General features: G+C 43.7%; 1 protein-coding gene across 1 annotated transcript in view; it reads right to left on the bottom strand.

Moving 5' to 3' along the window:
• The window catches only part of CERS5 (ceramide synthase 5), a 44,198-nt gene that overhangs the window by 16,242 nt on the left and 5,447 nt on the right, over nt 1–22,509 (bottom strand). Inside the window, exons 2-6 of the mRNA XM_039514897.1 lie at nt 8,672–8,777; nt 5,530–5,660; nt 2,511–2,568; nt 1,936–1,986; nt 818–910 (exon numbers count right to left, since the gene is read on the bottom strand). Coding sequence (XP_039370831.1) covers nt 818–910; nt 1,936–1,986; nt 2,511–2,568; nt 5,530–5,660; nt 8,672–8,777 — 439 coding nt within the window. The remainder of the gene's footprint in view (nt 1–817; nt 911–1,935; nt 1,987–2,510; nt 2,569–5,529; nt 5,661–8,671; nt 8,778–22,509) is intronic.

The raw sequence follows: 22,509 nt of genomic DNA on the forward strand, positions 1-22,509 counted from the left end.
AATTCACTAAGCTCCTCTATATCTATTTAGTTACAAACAGAGGACTGTATGTATGTGTGACTAAGAGGTACAGACACTGGAGCTTAGGAAAGAGAAGTCTATTTGAAATGCATTTGAATGAAAGATCATTGGTGTTTTGGAAGACACGATGTTCCGTAGGAACAGCAAGGAGACTCTTCCCCATATGAACTGAGACTCAAGGAATTTCCAAAATCACTTGCCATGCCCGAAAGAAGAGGTGCAGGGTAACATTTTCTGAAGTGCTTAAGTTACTTTCAGTGGGACTTAGGCTCCTACGCACCCAAGTAACTTTTGAAAATGGGGCTTATGCTCCTAAATCACTTAGCACTACATATAAAATTTTCTAGAGCATGTGAGAAGTAGGTTAGCTCAGTCATGCTCCCTGTAGAATAATACAGAAAGTATTAGTCCTTTATTTTGTCAAAACTAAAAAGCTTTATTCTAGCCTCGCCACCCATGTTTAGAGCATTTTATTTCTACATTTTTCTGTAAGTCTCCTAATTAAAATATATTTTTATACAAAGATTGAATCAACTGTTCTATTGGGATATATGGATAGATTCCCCCATCTTCCCTCTGCAGAGTGATAGGGATGGGCTGCCAGGTTGCTTATCAGGATAATACCCAAAGGCCTGTCTGTGTACGGTCTACAAAAGGAAGTGGAATGTGAAAAGAGACGAGTGACAGGAAAATGCAGTTATACCTATATTTAACAAGTTTTTACTAGCCAGAGAGACATAATTACTCTGTTAGCTCTGTCTGTTCATGTGTTTAGTGAAATTCTGGCTTCTCTTACCTTTCGTTTAATGTCTGTAAACTGAGAAAACATGAGAGACCAATAGAAGGCCAGCTCCATGATATAATAATAGTAAAGACTGGATGTTAGGGGCTGGAAAAAAACACAAAACAGAACACTTGATTAAAAGGCAAAGTACTCCAAATTTTGCATTAAAAGACTTTTCCCCCCACCCCTAACAATCAACCCACCTCTCTTGTGGCCCCAGCTTTCTGGAGGAGTGGAGGTAGAGGAGGGTAAGTTAAAGGTCCCAAATTTATGTTTTGTAAAAAAACGGGTTTAATCAACAGAAATCTATGGTTTAGATTTATATTTAAAGGAATAAAATTCCCTTTCAGTGTTTGCAACCTAAGAGCTGTGGCCTCCTGTTGGAGTAGAAGAACAAGGCTGTCTACAATTATCTGAGCTGAATGAAGGGCAAAAAGAAAACTGCAATTAATGGTGACTGATATAATTACATTTGTAAAATTGCTCTACTTTTAATAATCTAAGTACCAGATAGGGAATTTTGTTTTAAACTATATGAGCTTGTGATCAGTCTGGTTTAATGAACCAGTGTCTACACCACGAAAAATACCACATCACAACTACCCCCTTGTGAGCAGTCTTAGCTCAAAGGCCAAGAACTGCATGGGCCAGGGGAGAACTCTGCCCCCACACTCAAAGGTGAAATTTCCTGAGCAGAGCAGTAACTCATGGACTAGAAGTTTACCTTGTTGCAGCCTGTGCTGCATCTGCTCTATGGGCAATAAGAGGCATTTAGATCTCACAAATTTCATGTGACACCATTCACATGGAACAACATTGGAGCCATGCAAAGGGTTCAGTTCTCAAAACTGAGGGACTTCAGAAAACAGGAGCATCACACATAGGAACATAAAAACGGCCAAACTAGGTCAGACCAAAAGTCCATCTAGCCCAGTGACCTATCTTCCAACAGCGGCCAATGCCATGGGCCCCAGAGGGAATGAACAGAACAGGGAATCACCAAGAGATCCATCCCCATCGCCCATTCCTAGCTTCTAGCACACAGAAGCTAGGAACACCATCCCTGCCCATCCTGGCTAATAGCCACTGATGGAACCTATCCTCCATGAATTAGTAAATATATATCTTACCTGAAAAGGGTAGTTGTACCAGCATTGTCGCGTGTCCCAAAACCACGGTGACTAGAGTGAAAAGAAGAGATTATCCTACTAGCATTTTTCTCCCTATATGCTCTGGTTTTCGCCAATTAAATCACTCCATCCCTACCACAATACTATTTCAAAGGTCTTCACTTTGCTTCTTTGGTCCAAGCTACATTTATTCTGAGGTTTCACAGAGATGAAAGCCATTTTTTTGCATGCAACCACATGCCATTGTGCACATAAAAATTCAAAGTGGAAATGTAGAGCTTTGCAGAGCTCTGTGCAAAGATCCATCTCTCTGGACTGTCTATGTCCTTGCAAGTGAGAAAACAGAGTCTCCTTAAGAGTGGACAGGCCCATCCTGTTTTGGCATCAGAGAAGACAGTCTTCCAGCATTTCTGACAGCCTTTCCTGTTTTGTGAAGACATGACTAAATTAAAATACACAAGGGTCCTGACTAGGAAGCATAAGGAAGATCTAAGGCCACTGAACTCTTGCTATTTTAGTCCCATATTATGTCACTCAGAGCAAGCAGTGAAAGAAAAAACACAAACTCAACTCACCGACCAGATAAATTTGAGTCCATAAGAAAATATACTTAAATAAAACGTAAACCTCCACCTGGGAATGGAAATGAGAAAGGGAAAAAATTAAATGTTTGAAATTAAATGAACACTGTATGGTTAATGTTTGTGTAGCAAAAGCTGGAATAGTTATAAATGGAGTCGAATTTGGCAGTTACAGGAGTGGAGTTTTCACCCACTAATGTGTAATTCTCCATACATGGCAAATTGACTAATATTGCCCTTTGGAATATCTGTCCATCAAAATAAAAATATTTATATAAGAATCATACAAACAGCATAGCTCCAGAAAAAACTCTACAGATTGTCTTGGAAATACATACCAAGGTTAAAGCATATGTACATACTGAGATGTACAACTTGGCAAAGGCAACAACTCTGAAGAAACCATTGTGATCTAGTGCAACATATATGACAATACCCTGGACAAACCTTATGGAATTAGAGATTAACATAACTGAATTAAGTTCAATACTTTGGGATCCACTGTATTTAAAGTGAAATTATGTGTGTGTTATTGTGGAATTGTATGCAACTTCTCTAGGGGACTGACTAATCCTAACCCTTCCCAGAGATTGTAACATCAAACACCTCCTGGGACAATGTGTGTGAAGTGGAATTGTACAGACTCAGCCTTTGAGGCTTTGCCCTGAGGGAAGGGACCTTCTGGTCTGATGATCCCTTGTTATAGGAGGACAGGTCAAAGACCCAATCTCGATTCTCCAGGGACCAACAGACAAAACACAGATTTTTCAATAAAGAGCCTGAATTGAACCTCACTCAGGGCCTTCCTTGTGATCCAAAAGCTGGACAGGACCTCTGGGACCTAGGAAAGGGTTGGAAGGACTTGGCCTACTGAGGCCCATAAGACTGAGTGCTAGTTCTGCGCTAAAGCTGTTATGAACTTAGGACCACAAAAGAGACCCTTTTGGGGTCTGAAGGATTCACCTGCCAGACGCCATGTTAGAGCCAGTTGGGGTGATCTCTGGTAAGCTTATTAGCATGACTGTAGGTACTTTTATTGATTTTAATGTTTTCTCTGTAGTGCTTTTACCCTAAGAATTAAATAGACTTGCATAGGAAGTTCTGTGTGGTAACTTATAACTGTCTGCAATTACACTGTGTACCAACTCTAAAGGAAGAAGCTAAGTGGGCCTGCTTAGGCTGCAAAAAAAAAAACACAGTGAAGGCAGGGAACTCTTCAGCCTGGAAATATTCTGGTCAAGGAGGTGACAGATGAGGATCTCCACCCAAGAAAGGCAATGGCTAGGGGGCCAGAAGCCTGACAGTGGGTGCCACTGCTGGACAACTAAAGGGAAATACAGGTGAAATTGCCCTGAAATGTGACAGCAGGCACATAGCAGATACCCTAGTACACATAACATGTTTCAAACTACACTTGCAAGCCAATTAAGACAGATATAGGGGAAGTCCTCCTCCCATTCCTATTGGTTCATCTTATCTGGTGCCTCTAAGTATACAAAGCTTTACTTGCAGGGGGAAGAGGGGAGGAATGTTGGGTAAGAATTACATGAGGATATTAAGGAAGTGATTGGGAAAGAGAAACCACCACAGAAGGAGCAGGGAAAGGTGTTCAGAAACTACAGCAATGGGGGGTCATGTAAGTACCTAGACCAGATGTCGGCAACCTTTGGCATGCAGCCCATCAGGGTAATCCGCTGGCGGGCCGTGAGACATTTTGTTTACGTTGACTGTCCGGAGGCACGGCCCTCTGCATCTCCCAGGGGCCGCGGTTTGCCATTCCCAGGCAATGGGAGGTGCGGGAAGTGGAGCGGGCGGCAAGGACATGCTGGCCACCGCTTCCCGCAGCTCCCATTGGCCGGGAACAGCAAACCGCGGCCCCTGGGAGCTGTGGAAGGCCGTGCCTGCAGAAGTCAACGTAAACAAAATGTCTCGCGGCCCGCCAGCAGATTACCCTGATGGGCTGCGTGCCAAAGGCTGCCGACCCCTGACCTAGACAGAAAGAAGCAAAGAGCAAGATAATGAACTGAAGTGAGAGTGAGATGGAACAAGAATCCAAAAAGTGTCCATTCAATAGGTGCCATTGCCTAAGCCATGAAATTAGTTCAGGAAAGTGTCTTGTGTAGGAAATCAGACTGTCCAGAAAGCTCACCCTTGTCTTGAAGGGAGTTACTCAGTTGAATACACAAGGTGAAGTGTTACCATCTGCATGAGAGATGGTCCACTATGCACACCTCTCTTAGAAAGGGATCACTGGCCATTGAGACCATAAATATTCCTGTAAAGCTGTCCTGGTCTTTCATGGCACACATATCAATTGATATAACAGCATGCTAAAAGCCATTCTAATTTTCTCTCTATTGGTCTGGGTCGAAACTTGTTAAGTTGGCATTTTTTTCCCTGTGATGGAGTGAACCCCCATCACCTGTGAGAAAGAGTTAAAGGCCAGTTAGGCACAGTCACTCCACCTGGGCACTAATTAGTTACTTGTCAGCGTGAGAGGGTGGGACTAAAGAAGGATCAGGTGATAAGGCCTGGGTGACTGTTCAGTTATCAATAGGCTGAGAGAATTCAGTCTGAGAGAAGCTGCAGAGAGAAGACATGAAAGGGGGCTCCCGGGAAAGGCTGAAGTGCCAGAGACTGCTGGAGGCTAGTGTACTTGATAAGTAAAGGCAGTGGAACTTCAGGAAAAGTTGAGCACAAGGCCTCCAGGCTAGGGGTTTTTTTTGGACTTTGGACTACAGTTGGACATTTTGTTCGCCTGAAAAGAGGCTGACCTAGCTGCTTCTCAGACAGAGGACTGAGTGGCGTCCAAAGACAGACAACCTGCAGGGGACACAAGGGACAAAAACCCATGCAACATTGTATCCTGACAAGGAGAGATGCGCACATCTTTACACTTCCCATAGCACCAAAAGACACCAAATTACATTAAAAATTCAAAAATTTCACTTAAAATACAACACGCAACTGGAGCTTGAATTGAGGCCATATTTTGGGCTCTGCACAAACCTACATGCTCTCACAAAACTTAGTGAGGATGGTGGGTTTGTCCTGGTTCCTACGATGACGAAACCAGCGCTGGATCTTTCGAACATCCCAGTCTAGCTGTTTTGACAAACCTTCTAACCTTCTTCCATCTGGACACTGAGAAGAAATGAAACAGAAGTCAGACATTTCTTCTGCCTCCCCAATCTTCCACAGAGACTTCTTTCTCTCCCAAATCTTTTGTCTGAGACATTTCCCCTCTAAACTCTGACCTCTGTCACAAAATTGAGATGTAGAGACAGAGAATAAAAAATCATGCTAGGAAAGGTGTCATCTGCTAAAAAATCAATTTTAGAAGGAGAAATCTGTTGAACTCTAACCAGTAAAAAAAATTATATTCACGTTTAGCCTTCACACACGTTGCCAACCATAACAAGAACTCAGATACATTATTTAAAAGTAAGTGGGTTCAACGTTTCCTCCCCTATTTCTCCTCCAATTCTCCCAACAGCAACAAAGAACAGTAACACTGATAGCTGGTAAATTGTTTCCTGTGTAAATAGCATTCCACAGTACAGTACATAGGGAATTTTTAGCAAGCTGGTCTGGTCTATCAGCAGCAATCTGCATAAAAAATTGAGCTTTCCACTGATATGAATGGTCAGTTGAATCCCCCTAGGAATAGCAGGAGTGCATAGTCATGACATGACAATGTCTCTTGATTTGAAATTAGGGCTCAGATTTGGCCAATCTTAAGTGTTTATGAATTCCACAGGCATAATACACAGATGTTGACATTTCTGTAGATTGCCGTTTGTAACTTCACAAATATAACAGAATTCTCTCATATGTACAATATAATACTTAATAACCCAATCTCTGACTGGGGTCTTCACTGGTATAGATTTTATTTTTTTAAATAGTGACATGAGTTAGTATAGAAGAGCAGACAAAATGAACTAAACCTTTACAAATGACCACTGTTGAGGTAGGTCAAGTTAGTTTTAGTCCTTTTAATAAGCTCTGCCAGAGAACTGCTACAACCAAAAGAAGCTAAACAGGTTTCACAACTTATGTTTACCCACAAAACCGGACTGATATGCAGAGTGCTGAACTAGCAAAGAGGGCCACCACACGTTGTTCAATATAATCTGAATGACAGAAAAATCTTTGCTCTAAGGGTGAAGTGCTAGAACTACTGCCACCTTCCTGCAATTCCATCACACCCATTTTCCCTTTCATGTAGACTTTAGGGGCTTGGGCTACCTGGAAAGGATGTTTCTGCATTGGGAGTGCAGATGCACTCATCAAAAAGGAAAAGTCATAAGGCTTGTTTTATAGAACACTAGTTTCAGAAGAGGTGGTAAATTTTTTCCACATCAGTGTCATCCTCTATGCTGATTACTCAGATTTAAGCACAAAGTAAGTAACAGCTGTAGCAGTCCAGGCAAATTAAGTTTTGTTTAAGTTCTGAACAGCGCAGTCCCCACTCCTGGGTGCGTGTTTCATTTTCAGCATTACTTTCAAAGACACTGATACATGAGCTTTCTCCCTAACACTGGCAAACCACAAATCTCCTTCTACTTATCTGCAACTCAGGCTGCATAACAGACTGCATTAAGCTTCAACGAGACTAGTTTTTACTGAGGACACTAACATCTTCCATTGCACTCACTAAGAAGAGCCTCTCTCAGAACACCTGGCAATGTTACCATATCTGAATACAGAAGTCTCTATTTTATTTCCTTACACGGGAGTCTGTGATTTTATCAGTTTAACAATCAGTATTTAAGAAATTATGGACAACCTGCAGGATTCAGTCATTCAATAGTGAAACAACATAACAGGCAGATATTCAAATGAAAGAGTGATTCTATGATTCCTCTCAGCCATAGGACTGGAAGTCACCTTGAGAGGTCATCTAGTCCAGTCCCCTGCACTCATGACAAGACTACGTATTATCTAAACCATTCCTGACAGATGTTGGCTTAACCTGCTCTTTAAAATCTCCAATGATAGAGATTCTACAACCTCCCTAGGCAATTTATTCCAGTGCTTAACCACTCTGACAGTTAGGAAGTTTTTCCTAATGCCCAACCTAACCCCATTGCTTCTTGTTCTATCCTCAGAGGTTAAGAACAACAATTTTTCTCCTGCCTCCTTGTAACAACCTTTTACATACTTGAAAACTGTTACGTCCCCCCTCGGTCTTCTCTTTTCCAGGCTAAATAAACCTATTTTTTTTTTCAATCTTCCCTCATAGGTCATGCTTTCTAGACCTTTAATCATTTTTGTTTCTCTTCTCTGGATTCTCTCCAATTTGTCCACATAGTTCCTGAAATGTGGTGTCCAAAACTGGACACAGTACTCCAGTTGAGGCCTAATCAGCACAGAGTAGAGTGGAAAAATTACTTCTCGTGTCTTGCTTACAACGCTCCTACTAATACATCCCAGAATGATGTTCGCCTTTTTTGCAAAAGGATAACCAGAAGAAAATATACTGCCAACATTCAATGGTCTATCCCTCAACCGGACTCTTCAGTTCGCATTTATTATTGAACTGCTTGCTTTCTACAACTAGATTTCTGTAGTGATAAGCTACCCAAGTCTACAGAAGTAATATGAAGAAGGCATCTGTGGGACTGATTAGCAAGACCAGCACAAGAATGGTCCCCAAGGAAGAGAGTGGTAACTTCTAAGGAAGGAGTGAAAAATACAGGGAATCTCTTAGTGAATACTGGAAATTTGAGAGTTACACCCTGTACAAGCAACAAAGAATCCTGTGGCACCTTATAGACTAACAGACGTTTTGCAGCATGAGCTTTCGTGGGTGAATACCCACTTCTTCTGTACACCCTGTACAGAAATTCAGGGGCCTGAATTCTCACTTTGTTCACATCAAACCACTCTTCTGCTTGCAATACTGTGGCTCAAGCACAGACAGAACTAAAGTCACTGCAGGAAACAGGAAAGGAGGTGGACACAGTCATATGTGAACTAAAGCAAGGAGCAAAAGTTACCAAGAGAAACCGGTATTTTTTGTACACAAATTCCCATCAGTCAGAGAGTTATGTGAGCTGCAAGTGTATTTCCCTACGGCGACAAAAGAAAAGAGGTCCAGTTCTCATTTATATGCCTGAACCTCTCGCAGAACCTGAAGAGTGACTTACCTTAGTGATGGATGTAAACACTTTCTCTAGAATTGCATTGGGCTGAGCTCTGTGAGGTCCATTGTCTTGAATGCCAAGCTTTATGGCACATGGTTTGGCAATAAACCTGAAAGTCCAAAAGGAAGAGTCCGATTAAAATAAGAAATGAATTCCCCTTCTCTATGACTAAATTATCTTGGCTCTGAATGGTCACAAATAGTCCATACTACCCAAACACACTTTTCAAGAGATGCACCCCTTGTGCCCAGTGCAACCTTTTTCAAGCTGGTACTGTATAAATTTTTGGCACCAGGATTTCCTTATGCCAATGCCAAGGAACAGAGTAATGCAGTGAGAACAGATGGGGCAGAGCGTTACGGGATATTCTCTTTGGTCAGTTTGTATTATAGCATTTTTATCCTCATCAGCAGAGGGTTTTAGTGCTTATGAAAGATGCTAGATGGAGCCCTGCAGACCAAGGTCTGCTGTACATTCACAGAACTAGTGCAGCTGCAGCAGGACAAGCTTCCTGACTAATGTTTCTCACCTGAGATCTGGAAGAACCACCTCTAGAAATGGAGGGAGCAGGCAAGTTATTTGAACCAGAGTTTGAAATGCTTCTGAATGGCTACATAATTGTAACATATGAGACAAGTGTTAGAGAATTTGAGAGTACTCCTTAAGGAAGAAGAGGGTAAAGATGGCCTTATGGTTAAGACACAGGATCGGGAAACCTAGTTTCTATTCCCAGCTCTGCCTGCCATGGATGTTGTGAGGCTCGAATTAAAGTTTGTAAAGAGCCTGGAGTCCAGTGAATAAAGGTATACATCACCAGCATTTTAAAACCAACACCCAATAATCCATAACTCTCTAAAACAGAAGCCACATAATCCTGGAAAATGGTAGGAAGAAAGAAATGGAAGAAGTTGCTCGTAAAGTCTAGGGTAGAAATATATACCTAAAAAGTCATGGAGAGGGAGAGGCATGTATTTAATCTTGAAAACTTGAGTAGGCCCCTTTCAACTCTGAGCACTCTCCTTTCCATAGCTGTGACACTCTGAAAAGCACCTTGTGGTCTGCAAGAGGAGTGCAGACACACTACTTTTTCATATGAAGATGCTGCAATTGGTGCCCAAAGAAGCAAGGCATCCTTCAGAACATCATTCATGTAGAGTATTATTTAGATTCTGACCAAAACGTGCCTGCATCAATATAGTGCCTGCCAGCACAGGCCTCCAAGTACTTTACAGACACTACTGAATTTAACCTCTCCCCGCCGATGCAGGGGTATTGTCCCGGTTCAATAAATATCCACTTCAGTTCTGGTCTATTTAATACCACCCTCCCTCTAGGGACAAGATTTCCAGTTTAGAGGTGTTCTTGCGCCAGAGGGGAGAAGGATGACTGAGAAGAGTCAATCTCAGAGAGAGAGTTTGTCATAAACAGGGAAGAGTACGGTATTAATTTCAGGTTGTTCCTGCCCAATGTGGAGATTTTAATCTACCAAAATAATTTAGTTTTATTGATAGATAAGAGGTTTTATTTCTAACATATGACAACAGGTCACCAAGTGTAAACAAAAAACAGAGTTTCTTCATTACTTAAATGGTAACTTCTAACAGGACGGACCTGACAAGTCTTCAAATATGTTAGGCTTTTATAAAGAGGACTAATCAATTGTTCTTCATGTCCACTGAAGGTAAGATGAGAAGTAAAGGGAGATTTAGGTTAGATATTAGGAAAAGCTTTCTAACTAACTATAAGCGTAGTTGTTAAGCTCTGGAATAGGCTCCCAAGGAAGGTTGTGGAATCCCCATCACTGAAGGTTTTTATTATAATAATAATTGGAGATATACCTATCTCCTACAACTGGAAGGGACCTCGAAAGGTCATTAAGTCCAGCCCCCTGCCTTCACTAGCAGGATCAAGTACTGATTTTTGCCTCAGATCCTTAAGTGGCCACCTCAAGGATTGAATTCACAACCCTAGGTTTAGCAGGCCAATGCTCAAACCACTGAGCTAACCCTCCCCACGTCTGTCCAACGTGTAAGAGCATGTTGGACAAACACTTGTCAGGGATGGTTCTAGAGTTACTTGATCCTGCCTCAGAGCAAGAGGCTAGACTTGACTTCTCGAGGTCCCTTCCAGTTTTATTTTCTATGATCTTTCCTGTTCCTCTCCGCACACTGCTCTAGAGAAAGTTAATTTGAAAACATGCATTGAAACGCCGCATATAATCTGGAGAAGATTCTGAACTATCACAGTAAGTGGAACAATAGCTTTCGCAACAGGAAGAGGGGTTATTCATGACTCTCACTTTCAGCTCAAGCGCCAGGAAAAAGTAAACAGCCCCTGAACCTCTGCTGCTTCCTGGCTGGAAGAGGTGTAGAATTGTCACTGAATTAAAGAACTGTAGATATGGGAGTGTAGCGGGGTGGTCACTCGCTCCTGCCCTGAGGGGTTTAAAGACAGCTCTGGGAGAGGGCTGTGGTAGGGGAAAAGCTACTAGGCTGGGAGGCAGCTTCAGCTGTGGCCATGCCCTAATCAGGCCTCAGCTGGCCCCTATAAGAGGCACTGAGCCAGGAGCCCAGTCAGTCTCCCTCTGCCTGTAGAGGGAGAAGGGCCTAGCTGCAAGGTGCTAAGTAAGGAACCTGGATTGGAGCAGGGCTGGGGAAGGGCCAGAGTTGCTGGGAGCTCCGGCCTAGGAAAGCCCCAGGTTGCAGGCCTGGTAAGGCCTATTAGGTACTGGGTTGCAGGGGACAGACCATGGTTAGGCAGAGGCAGCAGGTCCAAAACCCCCTTTGCCTATGATGAGTGCTGTACACTGCAGTCCGCCCCAGTGAGCGGGGACTAGACAGGGACTGGCAGTAGCTGAACACAGAGGCAAAGTCGGGATAGTGGGTGGGGGAGACCCTGAGACTGAGGGGGTTCTGCAAGGAGAGGCAGAAACCCAGTAAAGGGGCACTGGGTCCTGGGATGGACACGGGGGCCAGGGTGAGGTAAGGTGGATCACTGGCCTGCAAAGGGCGCTCCTGGCTGGAAAATGAACTAATTCCTGATAATGACCAGCAGGAGGCACCACAGGGGTGAGTCCACACCCTTACGGGAAGCTAAAAGGTTGCTCCCTCCCTACAGTCTAAGAGTCTCTGCAGAGTCTAAGGAGAGGTGACTATTAATAAACACTGCCTCTGTTTTATAAATAAAGCCTAAAATGCAGTATTTCCTCTGGTCCAGAGATGATTCTTATTTTTTACACAGATCAACAGATAATAAAAAAACCCTAAGCAAGAACAGAGAGCAGTAAACACACCAATGTAAATATTCAAATTAATTGAACGGGGCAAATTCTTAAGTGATGTTGAAGCCATAGGGTACCTTTTCGCTGCAGAGTTAACTCAAGTGTAAACAACAAGTGAGACCAGCAGCACTGCTAAATAAAACTCAAGTGGCACAGTGACTGTGTTAGCAGAAGACAAGTTGTGCTCTGTACCCCCCGACGGGGCAGCCACCTCTAGTTAAAAGCATCACCACACTCAGGTTAAGGGGTTTTGTATATTGAGAAGATTCAAGTTGGGGGCAACACTAATTATAACTAGAGTTAACATGACAGTGAAGACAAACCCTTGCATACGCTACAATCGTCATCATTATCAACACTAGCTGAGCTACTAAATAAGAACATTACACCTGGTCTATGCTTAGAAGTTAGGTTGACATAACTATGATGCTCAGAGGTGTGGAAAATTCACCCCCTGAGCAAAGTCATGCCAACCTACCACTGCTGCAGAATGCTTCTGTTGACCTAGTTACCGGCATTCAGGGAGGTGGAATTTGTGCAGCACTGCAAAAACCCCTTCCATCATTGTATGAAGAGTCTACACTATGGCTCCACTGAAGTGCCATTGTAGCACCCATACCATAGACATTGCCTTTAGTCAGTGTATGTCACTCACAAAGGAGGGCCTGAAAAACAAAAGCTCACATAGGTGTGAATGTCTAAACTAAAGGTACGTCTACACTACGGGATTATTCCGATTTTACAGAAACTGATTTTTGGAAACATTGTATAAAGTCGAGGGCACACGGCCACACTAAGCACATTAATTAGTCCATGTACCGAAGCTAGTGTCGACTTCTGGAGCGTTGCACTGTGGGTAGCTATCCCATAGTTCCCGCAGTCTCCCCCGCCCATTGGAATTCTCGGTTGAGATCCCAATGCCTGATGGAGCCAAAAATTTGTCACGGGTGGTTATGGTTAAATGTCGTCAGTCAATCCTCTCTCCGTGAAAGCAACGGCAGACAATCATTTTGTGCCCTTTTCCCTGGATTGCCTGGGCAGACGCCATAGCACAGCAACCATGGAGCCTGTTCAGCCTTTTTTCACTGTCACCGTATGTCTACTGGATGCTGCTAACAGATGTGGTACTGCAGTGCTACACAGAAGCATCCCCTTGCCTTTGCAAGTTAGCAAAGATGGTTACCAGCTCTACTGTACCATCTGCTGCTGTCATGGGTGCTCCCGGCCAGCCTTGGTGAGGTCAGTCAGGGGCACCTGGACAAAAATGGGAATGACTCCCCACGTCATTCTCTTCTTTAAGTTTTGTCTAATGGAGAGTCAGTCCTGCCTAGAATATCAGGCAAGCCTACTAAAGAACCAGAGAGGCAAATGGCCGCTCCGGGTCAGAGCCCCAGACATCTTGCAGAAATGATGAGCTGCATGCCATTCTAGGGGATGCCTCTGCAACACCACCACCCATTGCTTCCCTCCTCCCCCACTCCTCCTGGGCTACCGTGGCAGTTATCCCCCCATTTGTGTGATGAAGTAATAATGAATGAATGAACAAACAACACTGACTTTATTGCCTCTGCAAGCAGAGATCAAAGGGGGGAGGGGAGGGCGGTTGGCTGACAGCAAAGTAGAGTGAACCACCATTCTGCACTTCCTCAGCCTATAGATGAAAATGGGAATCTGTGACAAGCACTAGGATAGAAGAACAGGCAGGACTGAATCTACATTTGTGTGTGGGCCTTTGACTGACACTGGTAAAATACAAAATGTCCCAGGATATGTATGTTGGGGGACAGTTCTAAACGGCAGCTTAATTTTTTTATTTGCAGCAAAATGTAGAGGTCTAAGTATCTGATTGTGATCCCTGGTAGCAAGAGGTGGGCGCAACCACGCGGTGCTGCTGACTGGGGAGAGCAGCCTGAGGCAGAAGCCTCCAGCTGGCATCATATCCCAGGCAGGACTGAATCTCCATTAGACAAAACTTAAAGAAGAGAATGACCTGGAGTCATTCCCATTTTTGCCCAGGCGCCCCCAGCTGACCTTAACGAGGCCAGCCAGGAGCACCCACAGGATGACGATGATGGGTATCAGTCATACTGTACCGTCTGCCGTCCGCAAGGCAAGGGGATGCTGCTGTGTAGCGCTGCAGCACCGTGTCTTCCAGCAGCATCCAGTAGACATACAGACATTGAAAAAAGTAAAAAAATGACTTTTTTTCCCTTTGCTTTCATGGAGGGGCTGATGACATATACCCTGAACCACCCGTGACAATGTTTTTGACCCTTCAGGTTTTGGTTGCTCAGCCCAGAATTCAAATAGTTTTCGGAGAGTGCGGGAACTGTGGGAAAACTACAGTCGTCAGTCGCCCCTCCCTCCGTGAGCGTCCGTTTCATTCTTTGGCTTTCTGGTATGCTTGTCTCAGCGCCTGAAATTTCACGCAGCACTGTGCTGAGTCCCTGTTGTGGCCTCTGTCCATCATAGCCTTGGAGATTTTTTCTATTGGACAGATTCATCTCCCCCTACAGAGATCAGATTCAGTATCTCCTGTATGGTCCATGCTGGAGCTCTTTTTTGATTCTGGGACTGTATGGTCACCTGTGCTGATCAGCTCTGCACGCTGGGCAAACAGGAAATGAAATTCAAAAGTTCACAGGCTTTTCCTGTCTACCTGGCCAGTGCATCTGAGTTCAGATTGCTGTCCAGAGCGGTCACAATGGTGCACTGTGGGATAGCTCCCGGAGGCCAATACCATCGAATTGCGGCCACACTAATCCTAATTCGAAATAGCAATACCGATTTCAGCGCTACTCCCCTCGTTGGGGAGGAGTAGATATCGATATTAAGAGCCCTTTATATTGAAGTAAAGGGCTTCATTGTGTGGACGGGTGCAGGGTTAATTCGGTTTAACACTGCTAAATTCGAGATAAACTTGTAGTGTAGACCAGGCCTAAGTGCTGAAGCCTTTGTAGTGCCATTACTTTTGAAAATACTTGGGCCTTCTCTACACTGGCAAGTTTCTGTGCAGTAAAGCAGCTTTCTGCAGTGCAACTCCTGAGCTGTACACACTGCCAAGCCACTTAGTGCGCAGAAACTGCACAGTTGCAGTGCTGTAAAAAAAACCCACCCAATGAGAGGCGTACAGCTTTCTGTGCTGGGGCTACAGCGCTGTGGTGCCATCTTTCAATTGCAGCGCTGTGATTGGCCTCTGGGAGGTGTTCCACAATGCCTGTTCTTGCCTCTCTAGTCATCGGTTTGAACTCTACTGCCCTGCCCTAAGGTGACCAACCGTGAGCCCAACTCCTTAAATTCCTTGGGAATTTTGAAAGTCCCCTTCCTATTTGCTCAGTGACATGTGCAGTGGTCTCAGTGCATCTTTCCAGCTGCTCATGCTTGCTCCATGCACAGGCAATCCCCTGCTTGGAGAATGCCAAGCTGCTGGACCTCATCAGCATTTGGGGAGAGAAGGCTGTCCAATCCCAGCTGCGCTCCAGCCATAGGAATTATGATACCTACAGACAGATTTCACGATGCATGACAGAAAGGGGCCATGACTGGGACACACTGCAGTGCAGGGTCAAAGTGAAGGAGCTTTGGAACGCCTACCACAAGGCATGGGAGGCAAACCGCCGCTCCGGTGCTGCGCCCACGAGCTGCTGGCTCTACAAAGAACTGGACGTGATACTCGGTGGTGACCGCACCGCCACTGCAAAGAGGACTGTGGATACTTCAGTGATCCAGAACTGATCCCCGTGGGACCTCACTCATTATGCCCTTCCAGCATGACTGAACTACTGATAACTACTCTCTCAAAAAGATTTTCCAACCAGTTATGCACCCATCTTATAGTAGCTCCATCTAGGTTGTATTTCCCTAGCTTATTTATGAGAAGGTCATGCAAGACGGTATCAAAAGCCTTACTAAAGTCAAGATATACCACATCTACTGCTTCCCTACTATCCACAAGGCTTGTTACCCTGTCAAAGAAAGCTATCAGGTTGGTTTGACACAATTTGTTCTTGACAAATCCATGCTGTCACTTATCACCTTATTATCTTCTAGGTGTTTACAAACTGGTTGCTTAATTATGTGCTCCATTATCTTTCCAGGTACAGAACTGACTGGCCTGTAATTCCCCAGGTTGTCTTTATTTCCCTTTTTATAGATGGGCACTAGATCTGCTCTTTTTCCATATTAAAAAAAAACCCTAACCAAATTTAATTCAGAGCGTTTCTTTTTAAAGGAGAAACCAGTAAGGTGGGCTCAAATAAGTGGAGACAAATATTGGTTTCAATCTTATATGGGTCTCAAATATTTTCACCACTGTTGTTGTGGAATTATTTTAAAACTCAAGACAGATGCATGGGAGGGGGGAGGGAGATGGAGAAATCAAACCATTAAATTACTAACTACCTCTTAATAGAAAGATACATAGATAAGGGATAAAAATTATTTCTTGGGACATAAAAAAGTTTTGAGGGTGATAACTTTAGGCTGACAGCCATGTTATTCTTTTGTTACCAAAACTTCATACCAGGATATTCCTGGATAGTTGAATTCTTCGAAAACAAAGGGTTTTTTTTTAAATGGCCTAGGGAAAACACAGATTAAAAAAAATCAAAAGGTGAGATGACTATTTAGAAGTAATAAAAGGTTACTCCAGGCTATGAATGTAACAGAGCTTGGCTTGCTCAGACAAGCACACAGAAAACGTACATAGCAGCAATAAAGGAATGCTGGGTGCATAGCAAAACGCACATGGATAAGAAGCAACACAAGCAAATGAGGGTACAGACAGCAGTAGAGGCAGGCTGTGTCTAAGGCTTTGTCTAGACTGGAACTTTGTCAGCAAAACTTTTGTCATTCAGGGGTGTTAAAAAACATCCCCCCGAACGACAAAAGTTTTACCAACGAAAAGCGCAGGTGTGAACAGCACTTTGTTGGCAGCAGCACTCTCCTGCCGACAAAGCCGCTGCCACTCGTGGGGTGGTGGTGGACTTTTTTGTTTGCAGGAGAGCTTTCTCCTGCCGACAAACTGCAGCTACATTGTGCACCTTTTAGCAGCATTGCTATGGTGGCACAGCCGTGTTGCTAAAAGCAAGGTAGTGTAGACAAAGCCTAAGAAACAGGTGGGAAACTCAGTGACAGCTGTGGAATTCATCATCACTTTTAAGAGAGTGTATTTGGGCTCTGTCTATACTGTATCTTTATTAACTCTGCTAGCAACAGTGTTTTCAACCAAAACTGCGACCAACAACCGTCTTCCAACATGGCGGTTGCTAGCAATTTCCTGTCCAGGGTGGGCATATTTGATGCGTAACCATAATTAAAAGTAGAATAAATATTATCCGCAGGCTGTTATATTTTTCTTGCTCTATGGCTCTAAGTACGGTCTCTGTTTTGCCAGTTGGATAAGTTTATCTCAACCCTGAGAAAACCAGTCCTGCTACTGGGTAGAGGTTGTCAAGATAAAGAGAAAATCCTCGTACATTCCCACTTAAGGGGACTCTGTAGGAGCAAGCTCAAAAATCTTGATGTCACTTTAGAATGTTCCCTGGGCGCCAAGAGTGGATTTTCAGATGCACAATTTGCACAACCTTAGCACTATATCCCATTACAATCTTGTAACAGCAGCATGTAGCTTCAAGACGATTACTGCAACTCTCAGCAAGGAACCTCCATCACTTGCAGCTTGCTCAAAAGGTAGCAACATGTCTGCTCATTAGTTTAAGCAATACTAGGCCTGCATTCTTTACATTGGGTGCCTATAAAGGTGGAGAGAATGATTGTAATTTGACACTCATTTTCTTTTTGTTTCATTTTTACAGCCCTAAACTTTATAGACCTCAGATACAGTAAAGACTTTCTCCTGGAATCTTGACCCAGGGGGTCAAATAATGGCCAAGATTTTTTTTTTTTTTTTTTAAGAGAGACTAGTGATTTTGTGCACACATCTTGACACACCTTTAAAGCAGCTGATTATTAGAGGGCAGGAGCTCAGCACTTTCTGAAATTCTTTTAAGGCACCTCAAGTTGGTCACCCAAAATCATGATTCACTCTTAAAAGGCCTGCTTTTCACTTTTCTCACCATTGCATCTCAGGTTGGCAGGCAGATGCATCTTTCCTGTGGTGGATGTGGGACTCTTTCCCCACCACCCCTCTGAGACCTCTCTCAGTCCAACTTTTCACACTTAAATACCTCAAGATGATGCTCTATTACAAACACTGATTTTTAATTTAACTATTGTTTGTCTCATATTTGTTATTTTTCTCTCACCTTTTACAGGTCCAGTCAACTGATTAAGTTTTAATGTAGGTGTTTCTCTGTTTGTGTGTGCTAATTGTGTTGTTAATTCTGCTGCACAGCTGTAAGGTATTAAGTGGAGGAAACTTAAGTAAAATCATCATCATGTGGACTGGATGAAAGATCAAGACTAAATGTTTTAGAAATGCCCCTGGTCCTCCTGCCCACCATTCCCAAAGAACTCCCGTCTGCTTACAACCCACAGAACATTCCCTGAGCTGAATTACTTTTCACTCATTTGAGCATGATTGCTTTGAAGGCTGAACACAAAAGCAATAAATCTAATACACAACCAACTCTCACTATGGAGAGAGCAATGCAACTTAGATTTTAGGTTAGATATCAGGAATCTGTACTTGTGAATTGGGTTGTCAAATTCTGTACAATGCATTTATTGTTGACAAATGTTAGCAAACATGATCCATACTACAACATGCAATAAGCAACCCACAGCTAGAGATGGCATCCATAACAGGTCACTGCAGAGCACAAGTGCAGTGATCTTCATACTTTGAACTTGAACAGCACTTTTAATTAGAGGATTTCAAAGTACATTACAAAGCATACCAAGTATCATTAACACCATTTTAGAGACAGGGAAACTTAGATGTTAGTAACTTGCCCAAAACTGGCAAAAAGCATTCCAGGGGCCTGAAGTTTCAGCATGTGGAAAAGTATCTGAACAACTATTCTGTCTCTCTCTCTCTAAGGGTATGGCTACACTTACAGCTGTACAGCGCTGGGAGTTACAGCTGTCTTCGTACAGCTGTGTAGGGAAAGCGCTGGTGTGTGGCCACACACTCAGCTACCAGCGCTGCAGTGTGGCCACATTTGCAGCATTTGCAGCGCTGTTGGGAGTGGTGCATTATGGGCAGCTATCCCAGCATTCAAGTGGCAGCAACGTGCTTTTCAAAAGAGGGGGGTGGGCTAGAGCGTGACAGGGAGCGGGGGAGAGAGTGTGTGGATTTTTGGAGCTGACACTGTGTGTCGGCTCCCTGCCTTGCAAAGCCTGCCTTGCAAATTCTGTGTCAGCTCCCTGCCTTGCAAAATCTGAACATTTCCTCGACCCCTCATTCACTCTTAACTGCAAATAGCCTGCAGACCAGATAAGCAGCTGCTCCAACGGACTCCCTTTCTCCCTGCTGTTTCTCTCCTCAAGCAAACACTAGCTGTAGACATTCATCCCCCTGCCTGCCTCATTCACAGCAAACAAGAACTGTGTTTGTTTTGTAGATAAGCAGCTCCTGGAGCCCCGAGTTCACAACAAAACAAAGAGAGGCATCATAACAAAACAAAGAGTAATTTAGTTAAAAGCATTCTGGGATATCTCCTAATACCCTGGAGGCCAATAACAGCGCTGGTGTGTGGCCACACTTGACGAGCAGCGCTGCATCACCAGCGCTGCACTCGTTATACCCCAAGCAGACCAGGTGTACATCCAGCGCTGCAGCCAGGGAGTTGCAGCGCTGGATGTGCCTTGCAGGTGTGGACAGTTACTAAGTTGCAGCGCTGTAAAGCCTCCACCAGCGCTGCAACTCTCCAGTGTAGCCAAGCCCTAAGAGTATGTCTACACTGCAACGTAAGCCCAGGATTTGAACTAAGGCTCAAGCCTAACCTCTCCTTCCATCTATGCACAAATCATGCTAATCCAGATCCCAGGACTCCACAGGAGTGGAATGTCTGAGCCTGAATCAAGCTGATGTCCAGGGTTCCAACCCTGTTGCTTTGCAGTGTAGACCTAGCCCCACTAGATTCATGCTCTGGGAGTCCACTAAAAGTAGGGGGAGGGATAGCTCAGTGGTTTGAGCATTGGCCTGCTAAACCCAGGGTTGTGAGTTCAATCCTTGAGGGGGCCATTTAGGGATCTGGGGCAAAAATTGGTCCTGCTAGTGAAGACAGGGGGCTGGACTCGATGACCTTTCAAGGTCCCTTCCAGTTCTAGGAGATTGGTATATCTCCAATTATTACCCTATTACCTTTATTCCACAATCCCATAGGCTGGCTATCTTCATCTGCTGGACGGTCAAGTTTTCCCTCCAACAAAAGGCTACTGACCACATATTGGGAAGGCACTAGGAAGTCTAGGATATGGGTGGTTGGACCCCAGGGGGATACGCTGGACACACAATTTGGGACCCAGAGTTCAACAACTCCTAACCTGGGATTACAAATAAGCGTAGACACTCAAGCCCAACGCTAACAAACCCAGTGTCTGCTAATTCAAGTTCTACTAACCCTGAGCTTACACTGCAGTGTAGACATACCCTAACGCTACAGGAGACATATATCACAAGGTGAATGCAGACTAGGTCAGGTCAGTCGGCAGCAACCCAGGTGCTATGGATTCCAGAACTGGGAGAGATGGAGGTATCAATATAGCTCTTTAAAAAGTCAATGGCAAGTCAAAATACCTCAAAATAAGCTGTCCTACCGACTCTGCAACCTGCCAGGGCAGCATTCTCAGAATTAACAAGGCACTGTGATTCATCCCATTGGAGATATATTTTGTTCACTCAATTCTCACCCAAATGCCCAGTCTAAATTTCTACTCTCCCAAAAATATCCAGACAACCACCTTCCCTGTCGGCCTGATGGACAACCAAGGCAGAAAATGGAGACAAAATGGAGGTTGGGAAGTCTGAGTGTTCTGCTTTCTGTCTTTTCTTCCTCCTGAAGAGCACAAATATCTTCTCTGGAGAGCTCTCGTTCCCAAATCCAACCTCCCACAGGGCAACATTCTATTTTGCCTGCTGAGTCTCCATCCCAGCTTGAAAGAAAAGACATACACACAAAAAACTTTCCCAGATAATAAAATTTATGATCAATGCACCTTTCAGCAGTTGGGATCCAATTACCAAATTGCACTCTCAAGATAAGAGGCTGAGCCTCTGTGCAGACTCTCTCCTTCATAATCTCACTGTATTAGAATTGTAAATGATTTACAAGACACTAATTTTCAACTCTGCCTTATGTGAAGCAAAAATCCAGGGAGGTTTCTTAGCCGGACAGGAACACACTGCAGATCCCCTTAGCTCCTTGGAGGAACTGAAAGAGTACCTATGAGTTTACATGCATTCTGAAGTAATCAGTGTGAGCAAATTATAGGAAGAATACATTGCAGGTCTCCCCAGCTCGGTAGGGGCACCTCCCTGTTTACAGTCAACTTAAAGAGTCACAGATCTCTTTGTAAACTGCTCTCTGCATCTAGATGACATCCAGTTAGAAGAGAAACTTGTGTGTTGCTGTAACAAACCATTCAAGGAAGAAAACCCACACTTCCTCATAATGCTGAAGAAAGAATGGGAGAATGAGAGGAGGAAGAAGAAAGCCACAGAAAGCAAAAGAACTGCAAATACAGTTCAATCTCTGAGTCATCAGTGTTACTGCCAATTGTGTGTCAAGGAAGCCATTTGATTTAATAATTCCCAAGGCCTGGAAGGTGGTATGTGCACAATGGGATTTTATTAGATAAATGTGAATGTTTATGACATATTCTAAGTGGTGAGGTGGGAGGAGGAAGAGGAGGGAAGGGTTGATAAATGCAAAGTAACGTACATTGGAAAACAGTCCCAACTATACTAATGATGGGGGGTCTGAATTGGCCAAAAAAGAGTTCTTGGAGTCATTGTGGATATTCTCTGAAAACAGCTGCTTAATTTGCAGCAGCAGTCAAAAAACAATGTTAGGAACCATTAGAAAAGGGATAGATAAAACAGTAAATATTATAATGCCATTATATAAAGCCCATACCTTGAATAGTGACTGCAGTTCTGATCACCCCATCTCAAAAAAAAAGATACATTAGAATTGGAAAAATACAGAGAAGGGCAACAAACTACTAAGGGGGGATATAATGGAGATCTGTAAGATCATGAATGGTGTGAAGAAAGTGAATAAGGCAGTGTTATTTACCCCTTCACAACACAAGGACCTGGGGTCACCCAATGAAATTAATAGGCAGAAATTTTAGAAAAACAAGCTAGGCATCAGCATGACCGGTGTCTCTGACAATATACTTTTGCAAAATACAAACTAAACCTGACCTACAGTGGGGTAGAGGTATGAAAACATTAATTAAAGATATAGAAAAGCTCTCAGATGTAGATGAACCACAAAGCCAGGAAACATAACCCAGAAGTTATGGTGATGATGAAAGAAGTGTTAACATGGAAGACCCTGTACTAGATCAAGTGTGGTACCCTGTCTCTGACAGCAGCTAATACCTGATGCTTCAAAGGAAAATTATAATCTAATGCACTTCTCTCCAA

Source organism: Mauremys reevesii, linkage group 25 (genome assembly GCF_016161935.1).
Source record: "Mauremys reevesii isolate NIE-2019 linkage group 25, ASM1616193v1, whole genome shotgun sequence".
Classification (NCBI taxonomy): domain Eukaryota; kingdom Metazoa; phylum Chordata; order Testudines; family Geoemydidae; genus Mauremys; species Mauremys reevesii.